General features: G+C 40.0%; 1 protein-coding gene across 13 annotated transcripts in view; it reads left to right on the top strand.

Annotated features, from left to right (window-relative positions):
• PER2 (period circadian regulator 2) overlaps window positions 1-12121 on the top strand; it is a 66259-nt gene extending 54138 nt beyond the window's left edge. For 7 of the 13 annotated variants that reach the window (XM_084847056.1, XM_084847059.1, XM_084847054.1 and 4 more), the window contains 7 exons: window positions 155-355; window positions 591-851; window positions 1667-2529; window positions 4919-5105; window positions 5201-5390; window positions 8068-8218; window positions 8529-12121. In XM_084847056.1, the coding sequence (XP_084703182.1) occupies window positions 155-355; window positions 591-851; window positions 1667-2529; window positions 4919-5105; window positions 5201-5390; window positions 8068-8218; window positions 8529-8675 (2000 nt within the window). In that variant the 3' untranslated portion in view covers window positions 8676-12121. Of the gene's footprint in view, window positions 1-154; window positions 356-590; window positions 852-1666; window positions 2530-4918; window positions 5106-5200; window positions 5391-8067; window positions 8219-8528 lie in introns of those variants that run through there. The other 6 variants (XM_084847065.1, XM_084847064.1, XM_084847063.1 and 3 more) reach the window with 2 other exon arrangements.
• Window positions 12122-16604: the final 4483 nt, after the last annotated feature.

Genomic DNA, 16604 nt, shown 5'->3' with positions numbered 1-16604 from the left:
TTGGCCCCTCAAAACAATTTAGTCTTCACTCAGACTTGGGCAATACTTTTCACCCAATATCATGTTTTATTTATCTGAGAAACTTGCATTTATTGTTTTTCTTGTTCTTTTCTCTCTGTGTGTTGTTTCTGTTTTTGTTGTATTGCTATTTGAGAAGAAAGTGGGCTATCAAAAACTCACATAGGCCCTGCAGTGTTGGAGACACCTGACAAATCAAATGCTTCTGTTGTTGGTGGTCACTTAACGTCTTTGACTTTGCCTGGAAAGCCAGAAAGTGTTGTATCTTTTACCAGTCAATGCAGCTACAGCAGCACCATAGTTCATGTTGGAGACAAAAAAACACAACCTGAATTAGGTACAGTACCACTTTATTATGCGGTGGAATACTGCTTTACTGTTTGTACAAGGAATGAAGGCTTTTTACAAACATAATTGTAAGAATTGCTATGTTCTCTCTTTCCTACAGAAGGGCAAGAAACTTGGACAGACAGATAATACTAATGTTGTACTGTTGGAAGAAAAGAGCTCTGATCAGATGAAAATGAGATGAAAATGTTAATATATATATTTTTTTTTTAATTTTATTTTAGAAATAATAGAAGATGGTCCTAGTGGAACAGAACCCATAGAGAGTCAACCTATTGCTCCACAATCTAGCACAGCACAAAAGAACCAGGAAAAAGAGGCATTTAAGAAATTTGGACTTACAAAGGAAGTACTTGCGGTGCATACACAAAAAGAAGAGCAAAGCTTTCTGAACAAATGTAAAGAAATTAAACAATTCCATATTTTTCAATATCACTGCAATTACTACTTTCAAGAAAAACCCAAAGGATATCCTGGCGAACGTGGTAAGGCTCTTTTCATGGCCTTATAAGACTTACCATTATACAGTCTCTGAACGGAAGTCATCCATTTTAATGTGCTTACTTAAGCTTACTTTATCAAACCTAGATTTTAGCTGGCTTGTGATTATACTGTATGCTCCACCAGAAGCTCAAGTCCCTACCCAGAACTGTTAACCAGATGAATGAGGGATTACATTTGCATCTTTGAGAAGCACAGTTTTCCCCTTCTTCTCCAGGACTACAAGGGCCATAATTTGCCATTATTGTTCCTGTGCAGAAATTTAGAGTAGTTTCTGGCAGTAAGAGAAATAGAGGCCCAGTTCACATGTAACAAGAATCCACCGTGGGTGAATTTCCCCATGGGACTTCTGGTTGCGGTGGCAGCTGCCATCTTGAATATTTTGGACATTCTGGAGGCGCACCATAGCTCCTTGTTATGTGCAAACCTAGAGAGGTTGGATTGTTGCTACAACCCACCATGGTGGGTTGCATTGATCATGTGAACCAAATCTAAAAGTGTGTTGTAGGGAGGGGCACTTGATTTGAGCTAGGGTTCATTAGTGGTTAGATGTGGAAACTCTTTTAAATACTAGCTCGACCCTGGAAACTGAAGAAGCAACAAATAAGAATGCTGCCAATCATGTGCACAATGCCTTCCCACTCTGCAAATAAGTGGCAGGCTGTCTCCACATGTGTGGAATTTATGAGGAAGAGCTTTCAGGTGTAAAGCCTGAAAGCGTTCTAAGAAGGGTAGAGTCCTAATGCTTCTTTAAAAAAAAAAGTAGAGATGTTGAATATCTCTCTCTCACTTGCTCTAGGTATACATGGACTACAATATGGCTCTGGATTAGATCAGTCTTGGAAGAAAAGTGGGAAGAACAGGAAATCTAAGTCAAAACGACATAAGCTACAGGAATCTTCAGACAGTACAACTTCTGGTACCAAACCTCCACACAGGTTTCCTCTGCTCAGCCTAAATAGTACAGCCTGGTCTCCGTCGGATACTTCCCAAGCAAGTTATTCAGCTGTGCCTTTTCCTGCAGTTGTGCCTGCATATACACTTCCGGTTTTTCCACCTACTGGGACTGTTCACCCAGGTCCTGAAGCTTCTCTTTCTGGTTTGAATGAATCACAGGACTTGGGAAATCATTGTCCTTTGCCATTATCACAATTCCCTGCACCACTAGTGACTCCAGTGGTAGCACTTGTACTCCCCAACTATGTGTATCCTCAGGTGAACAGTGGTATCCCTCAAACACTTTATCCTGATCCTCCTAGCTTTTCTTCTCAGCCTTCTTTTTCTTCACAAGCACCGTTTACAGCACAGCCTCCATTCAGTGCCTCAAACACTTTCCCTCCCCAGATGGTGTTTCAAACACAACCATTCCATTATAATCCATCAGCACATAGTGAAAAGACCCCTGTTATAGAATCCCGGAATGAACCTTCCCGTTCCTGCACTCCACAGTCTCTGGGTCCACAAGACCAGGCCTCAGAACCATTGTTCCAGTCACGGTGCAGTTCTCCTCTACAGTTGAACCTTCTGCAATTAGAAGAAATGCCAAAAGTAACTGAAAGTGGAGCCGCTAGTATGCTGGGGAGCCATGGAACTTTGACTGATGGAGGGACCACCACCAAACCCATGAGTTCAGATGACTCTAACAGAAAAGCATCCTCTCCTGTAAGCATTCTCTGTAGCTTCCTGGAAAATATCTGTGTTAAAGAAATATTTATCTAATTATGTTGCATATGCTCTTTAAAAATGGTACTACTTAATTTTTTCCCCTATTGGAGCTTATTAAACTATAGTTTAAAATATGGAACTATTCCCTGGGAGGATTCATATCTGTTAAGGGTGACTGAAGTCTAAGAAATGCTGTTTCAGTGCAGATGGTTAGAACTAGATAACCTTCCATTTTGGATATCCTGTTAGTGATTATTCCTTAGACTGGAACATAATTACCCTTGGTGACTTTTTTAAAGTTTCCCAAGTCAGGAAACTGAATAACTTTGAATACTTGACAGTTTTACCATTCCATCAGAGATGAAAATGAGCAATTGTAGATTCAAATTGAACTTCTAGATCAGGGATAGTTAACTTCTGGCCCGTGGGCATGATCAGGTTCCCCATCTAGCCCAGCAGCTTCATCCCCTGGCCCCACCCCCTCTGCCTCAGAGGGAAGCTCTCATCTCTGATCAGCAGTTGATTGGAGATAAAAGTTTTTCCTTGTGGGTCAGAGGAGGTGGGGCCAGGAGAGGAAGCTGCTGAGTGATTCAGTCCTGCTTGCTTCAGAGTAGACATGCATAGACTTGATATTTGGAAAATATTTGAAAATGCTGTTGAGTGACTTGGTCCTGCTGATTTCTGAGTAGACATGCTGCTCATGCTTGCTTCTGAGTAGACATGGTTCCTACTATAAATTGGTAACCATAGAATTGGGGGTTGGATTTTTTTTAACTGTGCTCGCTTTTGCCTGTGGCCTTACCCAACACAGGAATGTGACCCTCGAGGGCTGCTCCAAAATGGAATCCAGCCTTTAGGCCAAAAATAAGTTTCCTACCCCTGTTCTAGATACTCTCATATATCTGTATAAAGTGTGGTGTTGGGCATCATAAATTATGCTAATGTAGTTGACACTAGTTAAAATTCTATTTGAATGCCAAAAAAGACAAGGTTATTCAGCTTTTTAAAACATACGAATACAAGTTAAGCTACCTTGGGTGCCATTTTTTGGTAGAAAGGCAGAGTACAAATAAGAATTAATTAATTAACTAACTAACTAACTAACTAACTGTTTATGCAGAGTGGCTGCCAGCTACAGAAGTGAACTGTTTTTGCCACTGCAAGCCCTCAATTTCAGCAATTTGGGCTACAATCCTATACCCACTTACCTTGGTGTAAGCCTCATTGAACTCAATGGGACCTACTTCTGGGTAGACATGTATAGGATTGCATCATTAGGATGTAGTGACACAAACATCATTTATAGGGAAATTTCTCCACAAAGTGAGAATTCCCCCATAACTCTTCCATGGTGACTCTTTTTTTATAAATCTGCCCCTCCACACACACACACCTTTATTATAGAAGATGTCCTGTTTGCTGAGGAGTGCCCACCAAGATAAACCAAGGTCACCAGCCAGCCATGTGCTGTGACTTACCAGATGCCTGATACCCCCATGTTGTAGTGGTTTTTTTCTTTTACTCACAGGTGGTTGATCAAGCCCTTGACAGGCCAGCATACATTCATGTAGGCTGCTTTCAGTTTGTGTATGTCGCTAGTTCTGAAAGGTGCACAATATGTATGAGTTACCACTGATGACAGAGTCTAATTGTTTTCTAGTTGCTGTTTCCGTGTCTTTCATAGGGGAAAGCTGCTGCAATCTAAATGCACATGCCCTTTGCAGCTGATACCCATGTGCCATTTTGTATTCTGCTATCTATACCCAAGCACAAAAATGTAGCTTGAGAGCCACCCCACATCTACATTGTTTGTTCCCATGAAATTAATCCTGTATCACCTGGCAGTAAATCTGATTTTAGTATTAAATTGTCACAGGGGACCCTTCTACTAGAAGCACTGCTGAAAAGATTCCAGTGTGAACACACAATAAAGCTCACTATTCATTTGTATATGTCTACCCATCACTGTAGTGAATTATCATAGAGTTGGAAGGGGCTTTGAAAGCCATCTAGCCCAACCCCCTGCTCAGTGCAGGAAATCTAGCACTAGGGAATACACAACAGATGCTTGAAGACCTCCAGCAAGGGAGAGCCAGCAACCCTGCCTAGGTATTCTGCTAATGAAAACTGTACAGTTGAAACCTAAACTATTTGGAGTTATGATTAGAATATGACTTTCTGTCCACAACATGTCAGACAACACAATTCATGTCAGCTCAGATAGTTGTAAAACAACAACAACCTTGGTCTTATACACTGTGTTTCTCTCCCACTCCAACAAAATTACCTAAATTTTGTGGAGAAACCTCCCCCACCCAATACTTTTTGGTAAAATAAAGGATCTTCCTTAACTTTTTAGACTGACAGTTGTTTCTGTTTTGTTAAGGTTGAATCTCCAATGGAAGCTCAAAATAGTGATGCCTTCTCTGTGTCTAGTGATATACTGGATATTTTACTTCAGGAAGATGCAAGTTCGGGCACTGGGTCTGCTTTATCAGGAAGTGGTGCTTCAGCAGCTGCTGAGTCTTTAGGATCTGGATCAAATGGATGTGGCATGTCAGGCAGTGGAACAGGTAAAAATAGACACGTGTGCAATTGATAAGCTGTGGGAGTGTTTAAATGGAAAAATTTGGTCTCCAATATTAAAAGTGTACTTTTTTTTCTGAAGGAAGTAGCGAGACAAGTCATACCAGCAAATATTTTGGGAGCATAGACTCCTCAGAAAACAATCATAAAACAAAGGGCTCAGAAATGGAAGAAAGTGAGCAGTACATTAAATATGCCCTCCAGGATCCCATCTGGCTACTGATGGCAAATACAGATGATACTGTTATGATGACTTACCAGATACCCTCCCGGTAATTCTTTTTTTTTAATCTAAACTACTCACTGAATTGCCATTTCAGATAGACATTGTCTATTATTGCTTAATATGTATAATAGAAATAGAAATCAAAAGGATATGGGAGTGCCACTTTAGTTAATGTGAGCTGCAAAAATAAAGGTTCCGCCATAAGCCTCAAAATTCTACTGCTTATAATAATGACACCTGTAGAGCTAATAATTTGAAACTTGGCAGCCATAATCTACTTTCTGCTAGATGAGTTCTACAATCGTGCAAAATTTCAGTCACGCAATCCAAATTGCCACAGATATAGCAAGTTAAAAAATGTTGAAAATTTTCACATTTGTAGTTTTTACTCAAACCGCAGTTCAGAATATCATATATTTCTTTCAAATTCCGGGGGAAATTACGGATGAGCCAACATGAGATAGCCTTAATTCTGATCTTAAACTGGTAGGTTTTTTGATCATTGAATAATATACTTAATTCCTCCTCTCTTTTTTTTCTATTGACCCTTTCATTTAATAATGAAAATATTTTAAAAATACAACCTGTTGTGCAATTAACATGTACAGAAGAAGACTTTTTGATGATACCAAACCTAAATGGTCTCATTACTCAGCACTTAGTGCAACAATACCGCACAGTCACTGGCTTACAACTGCAAATCTTTGCTAGCCAGAACCTAGGCATTAATGTAATGACAGCAATATCTAAATTCCTACCATTTTTGTAAGCACAGGGTCTAACCTCCATCTCTCAGTGATGCTTCCTTAGTTCTCATATATGCTTTGAGTATCTAACACAAGAATAAGGACACATCTGAAAAAAATGTGTTCTTTATTTATGATGGCATTTTGTGCAGTGTCATATTCTCTATGCAGCATCTGCATTGTGCACAGCTGGAAACTGGTGGAACAACTCCTTATACTATGTTAAAAACCTTTTCCGATTCTATCAGAGTGGCTGACCAGGTCTAGTGGAACATAGCAATGTTTGCATATTTATAGCTAAATAATCCTCCATTATTAATGATCTTAAAATCATTCACATATCTGAAAGTGCTTCTGATTTTGTAAAACTCAGGCCATGTATTGTAGATGAGAAGTATCTCTTGTTCTAATTCTGCCAGACACATTTAACTATCTCTGCAGGTGATGTTGATATTCAGGAACATCTCAAGCAGCAGAGGTGTGACACTTTCTACATTATATCTGCTGAGAATGGCAACCATGGGCATTGATGTGTTCTAGGCACACAATCCTATCCAGTGTTCTAGTTGTTGTGGTGTAAGCATCAGCTTGCTCCACAACAGCTTTGATGGTATCCCTGGTGAGATAAGTGGGACAGACCTGGACAGCTCTGTTCCACTTATATGTTACTATAAAGAGAAAACATCTTACTCTGCAGTTTTACATCAGTAGAAGTTTAAGCTAGCATTGGAACTATGACTGGTGCTTAGAATTGAGCACACAGGGCACAAGGCATCCTCATGGATTCATCCTCTTTCCTGTCAAACAAGATTCATGTGGTCCTTCTGCGATATATTGTCTTTTTTTCCTCTGTGCCACCTTAACAACATCAGTGGTACTGCTGTTTTTCAGCAGGGATAACCTAGGGTCTTGTTTCACATAATACAAAACCCACGGTAGGTTGTCAGCCTTGTTTGTTTCAGGGTGGCTTGTCATGACATTCAAACCCAGAGTGTTTTCCTCAGCATGGTTTGTTAACCATGCACAAGCCGCCCTGAGGACCCATGACTTGTTTTTGGGTTGTTCGGGGTGGCTTGTTTTCAAAGTGGCTTGTCGTGAAGTGCAAATCCATGGTCCATGGTTTGTCAGAAAGGGCTACAGAGCCACCTGGAAAAAGCGGCGAAAATCCCGATTGCTCTTCACAATCTTACTAATGATATTCCCTCTCTGTTGCATCTTGAAATGACAGTAGTCAATTTACCCCTCCAGTTCGTTCCCTTCCTAGACAGTTACATCTTCCCCACACACACACACACACACACACACACACCCCTTTGGAGAGATTTGTGCATGTTTAATGGAGGTTTTTTAACTTGGGGGGGGATCTGTGCAAATTTGCAGTTATTGTGAATAAGCGCAGTAGTTACTATGCTTTAATGAATTTGCACAAATCTCCCCAAATTTTTTTTTAAAAAGCATACCTTAAATATGTGCAATTCTCCCTGAAGGTAGAAAAAATTCTACAAAATAAATTCTACTCTGCTGAGTGCATTTGTGCTCATTAATGGAGAAGGCTGCTGAGGTTGTGCCACAGAGAGTAAACAACCAACCCACCATGGCTTATTTTCAGGGTGGCTTATCATGATGTATGAACCTGCCAAATTCTCCTTCTAACAAGAGCCATCCCTTTGCACTGTCACAACGAGAGCCATCCCCTTGCACTGTCATCAGAAGCTTTGAGCCCAGTCCTTTGTTTTGCTGGCATTCCATCTGCAGAACATAGAATTAGGTTCTTGTTCAAATAAGAATCAATAGAAATCTACACTAATTTACATTGATTGTTAAATAACAGCAAGAACACAACTTATTTGAAAATATTGGTCAATTATACTCAAAACCTGAAATTTATGTGTAATATTTTGCCTGCAACTGTTTATAACGTCTGCATGTTTGGCTATTTGAAGAACTGAAACTGATTGTTTGTATATTTTACTTTAGGAACTCAGAAGCTGTTTTAAAAGAGGACAAACTGAAACTGAAACAAATGCAGAAGTTCCAGCCAAAGTTTACCGAGGAGCAAAGAAGAGAGCTACTTGAAGTACATCCATGGATTCAGAAGGGTGGACTTCCCAACACTATTGCTAATTCAGTATGTTCAAGCATGTTTTTTCTTTAAGTAAAGTGAACTTTTATTTGAGGCTGCTGTTATGAAGATTATTTATGTCACATTAGAGTTAGAGCATTTGGACACACCACACCCTTAGTGCAATAGAATCAAGCCCCATTATATTCATTTGGGCTTACTCCCAGGTAAGCATGCATAGAAATGTAGCCTTAGTATGTGAGATAGTTCTATAGCTTGTTCATACATAGACAAATGCATGGAGATGAGTATTTCTGGCAACATATCAAAATAAGAGCTATAGTTTACTTTTACTTCTTTTCTTTCTTTTTTTAAGGAGTGTGTTTATTGTGAAGAAAATGTTAACAGCAGTTCTTATGCACAAGATGAAGATATCCATGAAATGGAGCTTAATGAAATGAGTGAAGCCAGTGGGGAGAATAGTTTGGCTACCTGGAACCAAGTCAACAATGAAAATGTCTAAACCATGAATACCCACTTCAAAAACATCTGCTTTTAACTATTGCAGTGCATCATTAGATCTTAAAGGTTTTTAAGCTTGTTTCTTGTGAAATGAATCCCATTTTATATAAAACAAATGGATTTTTTGTTCTAGAAAAAGGTCATTTGTGATTAATCTCTTTAAATGGGGACATTCCTTTTCCTCTCTAGCAACCATTGTATATTTAGCACATGTATATTTTTGTTTCATATTTTTTTTAAAAAACTCAAATTCTGAACAACCTACAATCGTTCTTTAAAATTACAGAGAATATACTCAGAGCCTAACTGGATATAGTGAGGAATGTTACAAAATACTGGGCCATCCTAGATTCATTCTTATCTAGGATGAATTCCAGAGTAGTGGACAGTAAATCCTCAATATTTTACAACTGTTTCTCTTATTAAACAAACCTAACTCCATCCAATTCTAAATCTAAATTCTGATTTACTAGTGTTAAAAACAAGGAAAATATTTTCACCTCTCTACAGTATCCAAACATCTGATCAACTTGTTAAAAACAGTTGTATGTATAAAAAAATCCCTGACAGCCTTTTTTCCTATCAGTGTTAAAACATCAGAAAATAATCATAATTCTATGTTTCCAGTTGTTTATGGTTCCAAATTCTAATGTTATCTTTAAATTTATATTAGCGACTTATTTGCTAAATTTAATGTTGACATTTGTTCCCAGTAATACCCATATCTTAGCCATTAGTAATTGTCCTTTCAGAAGAATCCTTGTGGAGAAACAATCAGTAGTGTAGTGGCAAATTCTGAAGTGCAGGGTCCCTTCGTGACAGTCACAACCACGCCTCCTCACAGCCACGCCCCCTTCTAAGATTGTACAACCTTGTAAGTTATACAGCCTTCACCTGGGATCCAAAAACAGTGCAGCTGAGAGTAAGGCAGGGGTATTTCAATTGGAGGTCTGAGAAAAAATGCAGGGGTGTTGATCTTTTTCACCCACTCACTCACTCAAACACAAACATTTTAGGTTTTCAAAATATGATACTCTATGGAAGCTTCACCCTCTCAACTCAGCCCTCATGGACAGATCCCTTCTCATTTAAACAGCCCCCTTGCACACTCCCTTAGTGCCCCAACATTACCCATTAGCCTTCCCTAAGCTCCTTCATTATATCTCTCCCATCCTGCAACAGAAACATACACACTGGATTGAACCACGCATACACACACCTTCTTTCTCCCCTCCCAGCAACTGATTTTTTTCTGTTTCCCTTCCCTCCACGGGGGTTTGTTTGCCCAGGTGCATGCCAACCTTGTACCAAAAATGGTAGCTGACAGAGCAGGTTGCATTTGGCAATTCCATAGAAATTAATGTTCAAGAATTAACAGTGCAATCCAATGTGTGGATTGGGAAGAGATCTTGGGAAGGCAGCTAAGGCTGCAGCCCTATGCACACTTACCTGGGAGAAAGCCCAGTTGGCAATTGAACATAGTGGGACTGAGTAAACACACAAAGGACTGTGTGATAAATCCTAAAAACTAGCACAAACCAACTCTTACAATGAATATTAATAATTCAGTAGCTGAACAAGATATAATCTTGCTTCTCATCTGCACCACCCATCTGCCTCCCTCTTTTTCATGTTCATCGAGATGTGGAAGAAACTTTTCCATAACATTTCTCTGACTGAGCTGACCTATCTGAGCCTGACACGTTGTGTCTGCATGCTGGGCTGCCACCGCTGCTCTGGCTGGGCTTGCTGGGGGCACAGGATTGATGATTACGATGAGCGTCTCCAGTAAACAACTTAGCCTGGCCCACGTGCTCCCGCCTTCCCTGAAACCCGATGGCCACAGGCGCAGGCCTGGCGGCAGCTCCCCCATCTCTCCCTCTCCCAGCGAGAGAAGGTGGGCTGCAAGAGAGGGTAAATTAACCCTTTGCCAGGCAAGGCTATATTTTAGTAATATAATTAGCTCCTCGGATGTGAAGAGTGGTAAAATATATTAAGGAAGTCAACTGTAATTGGAAACTTAATTTACATCTAATATCTGTAGCTGCATTTCATTCTCTTTCAGACATTTTTAAAGCTTACCTTTACTTCTGTCTGAAAAGTTAACTTCCAAACATAGTGGAAAGTTTGATGCGGCAGTGCTGTAGAGGAAATGTTGTTTGTAGCTGAATAGTGTAGAACATTATTTCAGGAAGTAGTCACTGCCTAAAAAGCAACCCTTTTTGACCTAGATGTATATTGATCTATGTTTCAAATTCTCTCATGCTTTGCTATCAAACATGGCATAAGAACTGACATACAAGATCTGATCAGTACTTCACAAAGATCTAGTCTGGCGGCATCTTGTAATCTATGCTTTAGCAAAGCAAGGAAGCCCCAAGACAATCATGTGTTGATTTATTCCAGGTTTTTTTTTCAAACTTTCCTGCTAGAAGCTTACAGGCATCTTTGAATATGAAATTTGCATCCAATGATCCGTTGGCTAAGAACCAGCATTCATCTAGATTGATACATTCCACATGTAAATTGTGGATTGTATAGAATAAGCTTCCTTTTTTCCCCAACTTGCTCCTGTGAATTTCTTCTGGTGCCTCCTAATTTTTGTATTAAAGGAGAGGGGTAAATAATTCCGTGTGCACTTGTTCTACATCCTTCTCTCAAATCATCTCATGACATTTTTTTTTAAATGAAACATATGTGCATCTAAATATGAACCCTGATGTGCTTTTCCTAGGTGTATTTTAAATCATTCATTAACTATTTGAGTATGAATACTCATGTACATCAGTATTCATTGTGCATATCCTGTAATGCTTAAAACAACTGTTTTTAAGTGTTACTCAACCAGGGTCATTTTGATAAATGAAGCTTTATCTAATGACATATAGTTAAACTCTGATTCTATAATCACTTATGCACAGGCTTTATGTATCGCATTTAAATCTCATGGAAAATTCTCAGTGCTACAAATGAAGGCCCACAAACCAGACAATCATATGGTTATGACTTCAGGCTTGTGGTTTTTTGAGCAGTCATCCCCCATGATGCATGGTGAAGCTACTTTGTGTGTGTGTGTGACACCTTAATTTAGAGAGAGGAGAGAAATGTATTTAAAGCCTTTAATGGATGATCTAATAAAAATATTTACATCCTTTTAAAGTACATTTTTATTTATAGGGTGGAATTTTAAGAAGTTGCTATAAACTTTTAAAATAGCAATCCTCCATTTTTAGACAAGATTCTGGAATCAACTTTCACCAAATATGTTGTAGAGTGTTTTAGCTTAAAGATACTTGGTCAGTATGAGAGAACTTTGTTGATATGTGGTTTTCCTATCTGCAGACAATGTTTTCTGTACACTGTGCAATATATTGGTTTTTGTCACTTGTGACCAATTTTTATTACATGCTTTCTAGAAAATTGGTAAATAAAGCAAATTTATTTTTAGTTGTCGTATTTTTATACTTACTGTATCTTGTTAAAATATTCTACAGTGAATTAAGACTAATTATGAGAACAATTTCCACACAATAACTGCAGTACTTAACTCTTTGCCTAATCCAGAACTGGCAACTTTGGACCCCAATGGCAGCAGTGGGCATGGCCAAAGTTGGCTGTAAGCACATTGAGATCCCACTGCATGCCAAGTGATTGGCTGTGGGAACAGCTGAGAAGCATGCCAGTGGTGCACTGCTCAGCTGTTTCCAGTGCTAATTACCTGAGGAGCAGGGAGGGAACCTGCAAGCCACACATAAATTGGCAAAGGGTCACGTACAACCAATAGGTTGCACATGTGTGGCCTAATCCTCTCATACCAGAGTTTTGAATCTTTTTCCTCTTTGTTTTCTAGAGTGGTATCTGAATGACTCCTGACTCTGCCAGCCATTTTATATCTTTACATTCTACAGGGTGCTCAACCATATGTCAAATGGACTGCATTTTAATCTGCACTTCATAGTCATTAAGACAAGGGAGAGATTGTTCCAAGAGAGAGGGTGCTACTGAGGAAAGCTTAAATGTCTTTCTTTGCAGTTCCTTCACTGCAGTTCTGATACATGCCTCCCATTTTGGATGTAATTAGACATGGTATTTTTAAAAACCCTCCAACTATGGTTTCTATCAGACTGCAACCCTGCTTTTGGTATCCACAGTGGGTCAATAATTTGAAGGACCCCATGTGCCGGGGTGGGTTTGTTACATTTCTTTCCATTTAGCAGGTAAAGTTTACCTATCAGTGTTTTGCCTTGAGTTGAAACTTGTATGATTTGCATTCAGTTCAGTCTCCTCTTGATGCCTTTATAACATACTGTTTTAGGCTTACTTCCCTTAGAGATCAGTGACAAAGCACATGCTTTGCATTCAGGAGGTCCTAGGTTAGAATTTCTGGCATCTCTATTTAAAAGGGTCAGGTAACAAGTAATAGAAAAGTCTACCTGAGACCCTGGAGAGCCACAGACAATGAAAGTAGACAGTAGGTGATTTAATGGACAAATAATCTTGACTTGGTATAAGACAGCTTCCTATGTTATTACAGTGTCATCCTGCCCTTCATCCAAACAACTTAAGGCAGCAGACATTGTTCTTTCTCTTTCCCCTTTTGTCCTCACAACATCCCTGTGAGGTATATTAGGAGGAGAGTGAGTGACTGGCTAAAGGTCACCCAGTGAGTTTCATGGCTGAGTGGAGACTTGAACCCAGCTCTCCTCTCGGTCTTCATCTTCAGCCCTCTTTATCGTAATGAATTATTTTGACATTAATTGGGGGGAGTTATTTTAACAAATTTACACACATTATTTTCTTTTTGGTATAAGAACACATTTTAACCTTAGGAGAAACTATTGATTTAGGTTTAGATCATCAAAACTTCATGGAACTGTGACAAAGGCCATGGCTAGTCCTTTAAACATTTCTGGCCTCTAGGTGTCACTCTCTTCATACACGAATATGTCTACATTTTATTTAGGATTTTGCTGTATTGAGTTTAACATTACTTACATCTTGCTATATTTTTCATACTGTTTTGCAGTCAAACTTATGTGTGATTTCTGCACCAATAGCTATATTTACTTGAGACTGGATTCTGAAAGCACAAATTAGTTGTATATACAGCCGGTGTATACAGAACGTTGTTCAACTATTAGTGCAGACTTTACACCAGCCAGGTCAGAGTCAGCTGCTTGTCACAATCACTTGGAGCATTTTTATCTGCTCTTCCACAAGGATGTTGGGAGCTGAAAAAGCCACATGTAAATTGGACCCTTTGCTATTTTGGTTGGTTAAGGCCAGCTGATTACAGCTTAATTGACTTTTGGCCAAATTTTTCAATGCCTCCCTACAAGAGGGCAAGCTTCCATGAGGCTTTAAGGAGGCAAGATTCTGAAAAAGCCAACTTTGGAGGAGGAAGAGTTGGCCAGTTTTTGACTGGTGTCCAATCTTCCATTTCTAGCTGAGGTGCTGGAACATATCATGACTTAGCAGCTCCAAGCATTTTGGTAGCCCTGGTGGATTAACTTAATCTGGAGATTGATAAGGGAAATACCTTGTTGGACCTTTTTGATGTGGACTATAATAATTTTTTCTACGACCTTGACTATCTAGCAGGTGTCCCTTGGTATGCACTCTAATGGATTTCTTTTTGTTCTATAAGATTCAAAGGATCATCGCTATGGAGACAATATCAGTTCCTGGGAGTTTTGTGGGGTTCCACAGAGCTCACTGATTCTGTTAAATATTGATATGACGCTGCTGATAGAGATCACCTATAGCTTTGGAACTGGTATCCTCAATATGCCAATGGACCTCCAAAGCTGTATAGCTAACAAAGCATCCAGGAACAGCTATCTCTGTTTCAAACCAGTGTTTATGGCCTTCCCCAACCTGGGTCCCTCCAGATGTTTTGTACTACAACTCCATCAAACTCAGCCAGCATGGCCAATGATCAGGTGCTGGGAGTTGTAGTCCAAAACATGTGGAGGTACCCAGGTTGGGAAAGGCTGGCTTCCAGGTTATGGCCAAGTGGATGAAGGGAAAATAGCTTAAAACTGAACCTATATAAGACGGAGGTGATGCTGGTAGGGAATGACCAGGTGTGGAGGGACTTTGCCTGCCTATGACCAATGGCTCTCTGCTGACCTGTCTGACCAGGTCAAGAGCCTGTGGGTACTCCTAGACTTGGCGCTGCTTCTAGAGAAGTCAGAGGTATTGCCCAAATGCCTTACTTAATGTTTAGCTCAAAAATTGGCTCCCCCCCTGCCCCCTTTAGATGGATCAGACCTCCCTATGTTGATCCATGCTTTTGTAACTTCTAGGTTTAACTACTGTAATATGCTCTACATCAGGGGTGCAGAATCTCAGCCCAAGGGCCAAATTCCATTTCAGAGAAGCTTTTGGGGCCACATCCCAGTGGTGGGTGGGGCTGTAGGCAAAAGGGGCAGGACCAACATACCAAAAGTACCCACATATTTTAGCTTAAATGTCTTACTGACAGTAATCAACCCTTGGGAGAGACATTTCAGCCTGAAAGAATGTGGAGGAGAGAGCAAAGGGGGGAACTGGAGAAAAAGCCTGGAAACCACCAAATGATTGATGGCTGGTGGGAAAGGGGTGGGACCAGGAGAAGGGAGCATTGCCATCTGGGGAACCTTGGGCAGGTCTGATTTGGCCCTTGAGCTCTACATGGACTGCCTGAAAAGTGGCTCTGAAGCTTCAACTGATGTAGAGCACTGCTGCACATCTTCTAGCTGGTAATGAAAAATGTGCACATATTCAACCTGTTCTGCACTAGTCGCACTTATTTCCAGTGTACTTCTGGGCCCAATTCAAGGTACTGGTTTTAACTTTAAAGCAGTTAAAGCAGGGGAGGGCCATTTTTGCTCCCAGACACAAAATGGTCAAGGATGTTGACAGTTGATGGTCAAAACAGCTGGAGATCTTTCTGCCCACCCCTAAGTAGCAATGCATGAGAAATTTGTTTCAATTCATTTTTTTATCTGGATTTACCCAGTTCACACCTTCTGGACCAAACACAGACTTGGATGCAGACTGCGGTCAAAGTCTGTAGATTTCCAAGCTTGCAATACGACTCGCAGACAAAAGAATGTGTTCGACAGCATGCATACATTTGAAAAATGTGCATGAAAAAATGTGTACTTTTGAAAATGCACACAAATATGCTTTAGTCAATGGGAGAAGAATGCGTACATTTCAAAGAGGTGCACAACTGATGTGTACATTTGCAAAAATATGGACGAAAATACACACAAATTTTCACGTGAAAAGAAAAAACACAAAGCTCACAATCTTATAGACTCAACGAGTTTTGAGAAGGAATTTAGAGAACTTCGGTGAGCTCAAGTTTTGCTGATTTGCACATCCTTACCCTTTAGAAGAGGACACAGCTCACTTGTGATAAATTTGGCTTTTCAGCCAATCTAGTTGCTGACTGCTATAGAGAGACCACACAAGAATGGCAGAGCCCCGGGGGTTTTGTCTGTTTTATTCTGATCCCACAGCTATATCTGACACGTTGATTCTTGGCTTTTCCTGCTCTATGCCCATAACATGATAATCCATTTGATTACTGAGTAATGCGTTTGGCAGTGCAGAGAGACCTCTTCAACAGAGAATTCCACATGAATATAAAAATTAACACAGTTTTGGTTCCATAAGTGAGGTTTGGCAGCCAAAAGGCTCATTGCACTGCAAAACTGGTCTTGGAATGTACCATTTTACACAATAGGTATTGGGAGGATTGCATGAATGAATACTTCCCCATGGGGGAAAAAATATCCTGTACACAGAAAGTTAGCAACATCAGAAAAAAGAGTAGACTCGATTGCCATTGCCTATGTGTAAGGAGGTTTTTACATTTTGAAGTGGTACAGTCCAGGAACAGTTTTACCACATAATGAGTCATTTGCCTTACAGAGTC

The sequence above is a fragment of the Heloderma suspectum genome, chromosome 3 (assembly GCF_057233095.1).
Source record: "Heloderma suspectum isolate Gila_16-S chromosome 3, 16-S_ref, whole genome shotgun sequence".
Taxonomy (NCBI): domain Eukaryota; kingdom Metazoa; phylum Chordata; class Lepidosauria; order Squamata; family Helodermatidae; genus Heloderma; species Heloderma suspectum.
Note: the sequence above shows the minus strand (reverse complement) of the source record. Positions and strands in the feature narration are given on the sequence as shown.